Below are 6331 nucleotides of genomic sequence, written 5' to 3' on the forward strand. Positions count from 1 at the left end.
TCTTCCCCCATTTTTATCCCATTCTCCCCCATTTTCCCCCCCTTCTCCCCCATTTTCCCCCCTTCTCCCAATTTTCACCCCCTTCTCCCCCATTTTCCCCCCCTTCTCCCCCATTTCTACCCCTTTACACCCCCTTTTCGCCCCTTCTCCCCCATTTTCCCCCCTTTCCGGGTGGGATCCACGGCCTCACCTCGACGGGGGTGAAGGGAACGCTGCAGAGGTTCTGAATGGAGCTCAGCAGCCACGATTTGTCGTATTTCTTCCCGTAGGGAATCTGGGGGAGAATCCGGGCGGAAAAACGGGAAGGGAGAGGGAAGAGGACGGGGAGGAAAAGGAAATGAAAGGGAAAAGGGAACGATGGGGGGAGGAAAGAGGAAGGAGAGAGGAGAAAAAGAGGATGGAAAAGGGAAAGAAAGAGAGAAACAATGGGAAAAGAGAAGGAAAAGAGAGGAAAAAAGAGAGAAACGACGGGAAATCAAACAAAGGAAAAGGAAATAGAGGAGAAGGAAAAAGCAGAGAAAGAGAAAAACGAGGATGAAGGAAGCGAGGGGGAAAGGGGGAAAAGGGGAAATGAGGGGGAAAAGGGAAGCGAGGGGGAAAAGGGGAAGCGAGGGGGAAAGGGGGAAACGAGGGGGAAAGGGGGAAACGAGGGGAAAGGAGGAGGGAAATGAGGGAAAAGGAGGAGGGAAACGAGGAGGGAAATGAGGGGAAAGGAGGAGAGAAACGAGAAGAAAAGAGAAGGGAAACGAGAGGAAAGGAGGAGAGAAACGAGAGGAAAGGAGGAAGGAAATGAGAGGAAAGGAGACGGGAAACGAGGCGGGAAATGAGGGGAAAGGAGGAAGGAAATGAGAGGAAAGGAGGAGGGAAACGAGGGGAAAGGAGGAGGGAAACGAGGAAGGAAATGAGGGGAAAGGAGGAGGGAAACGAGGGGGAAGGAGGAAGGAAACGAGGAGGGAAATGAGTGGAAAGGACGAGGGAAACGAGGGGAAAGGAGGAGGGAAATGAGGGGAAAGGAGAAAGGAAAGGAGGAGAAAAGAGGAGGGAAATGAGGGGAAAGGAGGAGGGAAACGAGGGGAAAGGAGAAGGGAAACGAGGAGGGAAATGAGGGGAAAGGAGAAGGGAAATGAGGGGAAAGGAGAAGGGAAATGAGGGGAAAGGAGAAGGGAAACGAGGAGGGAAACGAGGGGAAAGGAGGAGGGAAACGAGGGGGAAGGAGGAGGGAAACGAGGGGAAAGGAGGAGGGAAACAAGAAGAAAGCAAAAGAGAGGAAAGAAAGAGGAAAACAGAGAAGAAAAGGGAAAAACGAGAAGGAAAAGAGAGCTGAGGTCAAAGGTCTCAGCGCCCCTCCAGATCCCTCGGGATCGCCCGAGGAAAGCAGGAAGGAATCCATCCCCCCCTTCCCGGCGGCACCGCGGCTCCTCACCGTGATCTTAAACCAATTCCTACGTCCGCCCTCGCGGCTGCTGCCACCGCCGCCACCGCGCTCGGCGTTGGGGTCCCGTCGGACCGTGATGTGGATGTTGGGGTTGCGGTTGGGCCGAGGGCCGTAGGGAAGGCTGTGGAGACGGAGAAGAGCTTGGGAAGAGCCACGGACTTCCGCGGAGAACCCCTATTCTCCATCCTTTCCACGTCCCTCTTGGTCTTATTGACCCCCATGAGGTTCTCCACCCCCATTTCTCCATCCTCTCCACGTCCCTCTTGGCCTTATTGACCCCCACGAGGTTCTCCACCCCCATTTCTCCATCCTTTCCACGTCCCTCTTGGCCTTATTGACCCCCATGAGGTTCTCCACCCCCATTTCTCCATCCTCTCCACGTCCCTCTTGGCCTTATTGAACCCCATGAGGTCCTCCAGCCCCATTTCTCCTTCCCGTCCACGTCCCTCTTGGCCTTATTGACCCCCATGAGGTCCTCCACCCCCATTTCTCCATCCTTTCCACGTCCCTCTTGGCCTTATTGACCTCCATGAGGTTCTCCACCCCCATTTCTCCGTCCCATCCAGGTCCCTCTTGGCCTCATTGAACCCCATGAGGTTCTCCGCCCCCATTTCTCCGTCCCATCCACGTCCCTCTTGGCCTTCTTGAACCCCAGGAGGTTCTCCACCCCCATTTCTCCATCCTCTCCACATCCCTCTTGGCTTTATTGAACCCCACGAGGTTCTCCACCCCCATTTCTCCATCCTCTCCACATCCCTCTTGGCTTTATTGAACCCCATGAGGTTCTCCACCCCCATTTCTCCATCCTTTCCACGTCCCTCTTGGCCTTATTGACCCCCATGAGGTTCTCCACCCCCATTTCTCCATCCTCTCCACGTCCCTCTTGGCCTTATTGACCCCCATGAGGTTCTCCACCCCCATTTCTCCATCCTTTCCACGTCCCTCTTGGCCTTATTGAACCCCATGAGGTCCTCCAGCCCCATTTCTCCATCCTTTCCACGTCCCTCTTGGCCTTATTGACCCCCATGAGGTTCTCCACCCCCATTTCTCCATCCTCTCCACGTCCCTCTTGGCCTTATTGACCCCCAGGAGGTTCTCCAGCCCCATTTCTCCATCCTCTCCACGACCCTCTTGGCCTTATTGAACCCCATGAGGTTCTCCACCCACATTTCTCCATCCTTTCCACGTCCCTCTTGGCTTTATTGACCACCATGAGGTTCTCCACCCCCATTTCTCCATCCTCTCCACGTCCCTCTTGGCCTTATTGAACCCCAGGAGGTTCTCCACCCCCATTTCTCCATCTTCTCCACGGCCCTCTTGCCCTTATTGACCCCCACGAGGTTCTCCACCCCCATTTCTCCATCCTCTCCACGTCCCTCTTGGCCTTATTGAACCCCATGAGGTTCTCCACCCCCATTTCTCCGTCCCATCCACGTCCCTCTTGGCCTTATTGACCCCCATGAGGTTCTCCACCCCCATTTCTCCATCCTCTCCACGACCCTCTTGGCTTTATTGAACCCCATGAGGTTCTCCACCCCCATTTCTCCATCCTCTCCACGTCCCTCTTGGCCTGATTGAACCCCATGAGGTTCTCCACCCCCATTTCTCCATCCTCTCCACATCCCTCTTGGCCTTATTGAACCCCATGAGGTTCTCCACCCCCATTTCTCCATCCTTTCCACGTCCCTCTTGGCCTTATTGACCCCCATGAGGTTCTCCACCCCCATTTCTCCGTCCCATCCACGTCCCTCTTGGCCTTATTGAACCCCACGAGGTTCTCCACCCCCATTTCTCCATCCTCTCCACGTCCCTCTTGGCTTTATTGACCCCCATGAGGTTCTCCACCCACATTTCTCCACCCTCTCCACGTCCCTCTTGGCTTTATTGACCCCCAGGAGGTTCTTCACCCCCATTTCTCTGTCCCATCCACGTCCCTCTTGGCCTGATTGAACCCCATGAGGTTCTCCACCCCCATTTCTCCATCCTCTCCACGTCCCTCTTGGCCTTAATGAACCCCATGAGGTCCTCCACCCCCATTTCTCCGTTCTCTCCAGGTCCCTCTTGGCCTTATTGAACCCCATGAGGTTCTCCACCCCCATTTCTCCGTTCTCTCCACGTCCCTCTTGGCCTTATTGAACCCCATGAGGTTCTCCACCCCCATTTCTCCATCCTCTCCACGTCCCTCTTGGCCTGATTGACCCCCATGAGGTTCTCCACCCCCATTTCTCCATCCTCTCCACGTCCCTCTTGGCCTTATTGAACCCCATGAGGTTCTCCACCCCCATTTCTCCATCCTCTCCACGTCCCTCTTGGCTTTATTGAACCCCATGAGGTTCTCCACCCCCATTTCTCCATCCTCTCCACGTCCCTCTTCGCCGTATTGAACCCCACGAGGTTCTCCACCCCCATTTCTCCGTTCTCTCCACGTCCCTCTTGGCCTGATTGAACCCCATGAGGTTCTCCACCCCCATTTCTCCATCCTCTCCACGTCCCTCTTGGCCTGATTGAACCCCATGAGGTCCTCCAGCCCCATTTCTCCATCCTCTCCACGTCCCTCTTGGCCTTATTGAACCCCATGAGGTTTTCCAGCCCCATTTCTCCATCCTATCCAGGTCCTTCTTGAACCCCATGAGGTTCTCCAGCCCCATTTCTCCATCCTCTCCACGTCCCTCTTGGCCTTATTGACCCCCATGAGGTTCTCCAGCCCCATTTCTCCATCCTCTCCACATCCCCCTTGGATTTATTGAACGCCAGGAGATTCTCCACCCCCATTTCTCCGTTCTCTCCACGTCCCTCTTGGCCTGATTGACCCCCATGAGGTTCTCCACCCCCATTTCTCCATCCTCTCCACATCCCCCTTGGCTTTATTGACCCCCATGAGGTCCTCCACCCCCATTTCTCCATCCCATCCACGTCCTTCTTGGCTTTATTGAACCCCATGAGGTTCTCCACCCCCATTTCTCCATCCTCTCCACGTCCCTCTTGGCTTTATTGAACCCCATGAGGTTCTCCACCCCCATTTCTCCATCCTCTCCACGTCCCTCTTGGCCTCATTGACCCCCAGGAGGTTCTCCGCTGTCCGTACGGATTCTCCCACACTCACTATCGGCCCCGAGGCCCCTCGTGGGCTTCGCTCATGGGGACGTCTCCGTCGTCGTCGTCCTGACGCGGTCGGAGCTCGGAGCCGCCGCGGCTGCGGGGCCGATGGTTCATTTCGCTGTACATCTTCCCACGGAATGGACCGCGGCCTTTTCTCCGGCGCCCGGAAAAACCTCGGCCGCCCACGCGGTCATCGTGTTCTGCCGGGATTGACGGAGCGGCGCCGGAAGGAGTTGATCTCTCCGGTTCTTTCGGAGCCCATCGCAGCCTTTGGGGTTCACCCCATTCCCATTCCAACTCCCAAACCCTCTTCTCCTCCTCATCCCTTCCTCCCAGATCCCAATTTTCTCTCTCTTCTCTCCATCCCTGAAGCCCTCAGAGCCCCCCTGGGCCCCCAAACCCCTCTCCATCTTTATTCCCTCTCTCTATTCCATTCCTGAAGCCCCAAAAACCCCCCATTCCCTCTCCTCTCTCCCCCTTTCACCCCCATTCCCTCTCCTCTCTCCCCCCTTTCACCCCCAAACCCCCCCATTCCCTCTCCTCTCTCCCCCTTTCACCCCCAACCCCCCCATTCCCTCTCCTCTCTTCCCCTTTCACCCCCATTCCCTCTCTTCTCTCCCCCCTTTCACCCCCAAACCCCCCATTCCCTCTCCTCTCTCCCCCTTTCACCCCCAAACCCCCACATTCCCTCTCCTCTCTCCCCTTTCACCCCCCATTCCCTCTCCTCTCCCCCCTTTCACCCCCCATTCCCTCTCCTCTCTCCCCTTTCACCCCCAAACCCCCCATTCCCTCTCCTCTCGCCCTCTTTCACCCCCAAACCCCCACATTCCCTCTCCTCTCTCCCCCTTTCACCCCTCATTCCCTCTCCTCTCTCCCCCTTTCACCCCCAAACCCCCCCACTCCCTCTCCTCTCTCCCCTTTCACCCCCCCATTCCCTCTCCTCTCCCCTTTCACCCCCCATTCCCTCTCCTCTCTCCCCCTTTCACCCCCCATTCCCTCTCCTCTCTCCCCCTTTCACCCCCCCATTCCCTCTCCTCTCTCCCCTTTCACCCCCCATTCCCTCTCCTCTCTCCCCCTTTCACCCCCAAACCCCCCCATTCTCTCTCCTCTCTCCCCTTTCACCCCCAAACCCCCCCATTCCCTCTCCTCTCCCCCCTTTCACCCCCAAACCCCCATTCCCTCTCCTCTCTCCCCCTCCCTTCCCCCTCCCGGTCCTCCATTTCTCTCCCCTCTCTCTTTCCCCTCCCCGCAGCCCCCACCCCCCCCCTTCCCCCGCCCCCCTCGTGCCTCCAGCCCCGCCCCCTCCCCCGTACTTCTCCCCCTCTCACCGCTGTAACCGCCTTTTCCCTCCTCCGCCATCGCCGCCGCTCGCTGCCGGCCCCGCGGCCTCCCCGCCGCACCGCGGGCCCCCCCCCAACCCAGTCGTCACTTCCGGTCGCACGGAGGGGGCTCAACGCGCATGCGCCTTTCTGACGCCACTTCCGGCCGGGGTGGTGCGTCCTCCCTGCGCATGCGCCCTTTGTGATGCTTCCACGCTGCGCATGCGCTAATTATACTGCCGCCCACACGCTCCTTCACCACCCGTATTGCGCACGCGCAACTCCTTCTGCCCTCACCGCCCCCGCCCGCATGCGCATGCGCGGAGCGCCCTCCGAGGCTCCCGAGGTCTCCGGTTCGAATCCCGTCCCGGGATTAAAAAAAACCAAACCCACAAGGATGGAAGGGAAACGGAGTTTAATGGAGGTTTGTGCCCCCCCCGGGATCCAAACCCCCCAATAAAGGGTCCCAAACCCCTCT

The 6331-nt window shown here is 57.8% G+C and overlaps 1 protein-coding gene across 1 annotated transcript; it reads right to left on the minus strand.

Annotated features, from left to right (window-relative positions):
- Positions 1-124: 124 nt before the first annotated feature.
- Positions 125-5983, minus strand: LOC104061601 (nuclear RNA export factor 1). Its single transcript, XM_054052453.1, has 4 exons — positions 5863-5983; positions 4539-4734; positions 1424-1556; positions 125-274 (listed from the first exon to the last, which is right to left on the minus strand). The coding sequence occupies exons 1-4, from the start codon at positions 5891-5893 to the stop codon at positions 125-127; spliced, it is 510 nt and encodes a 169-aa protein (XP_053908428.1). The 5' UTR covers positions 5894-5983.
- Positions 5984-6331: the final 348 nt, after the last annotated feature.

The sequence above is a fragment of the Cuculus canorus genome, chromosome 34 (assembly GCF_017976375.1).
Source record: "Cuculus canorus isolate bCucCan1 chromosome 34, bCucCan1.pri, whole genome shotgun sequence".
In the NCBI taxonomy this organism is placed as follows: domain Eukaryota; kingdom Metazoa; phylum Chordata; class Aves; order Cuculiformes; family Cuculidae; genus Cuculus; species Cuculus canorus.

Bases quoted from the DNA above. Each gene is read 5' to 3' on its own strand.
- LOC104061601 (XM_054052453.1), bottom strand. From the start codon at position 5,893: ATGGCGGAGGAGGGAAAAGGCGGTTACAGCG. The intron at 4,735-5,862 runs GTGAGAGGGGGA...CAATCCCGGCAG, and splicing joins GGGAAAAGGCGGTTACAGCG to AACACGATGACCGCGTGGGC. The intron at 1,557-4,538 runs GTGAGTGTGGGA...CCGTCTCCACAG, and splicing joins GAGGGGCCTCGGGGCCGATA to CCTTCCCTACGGCCCTCGGC.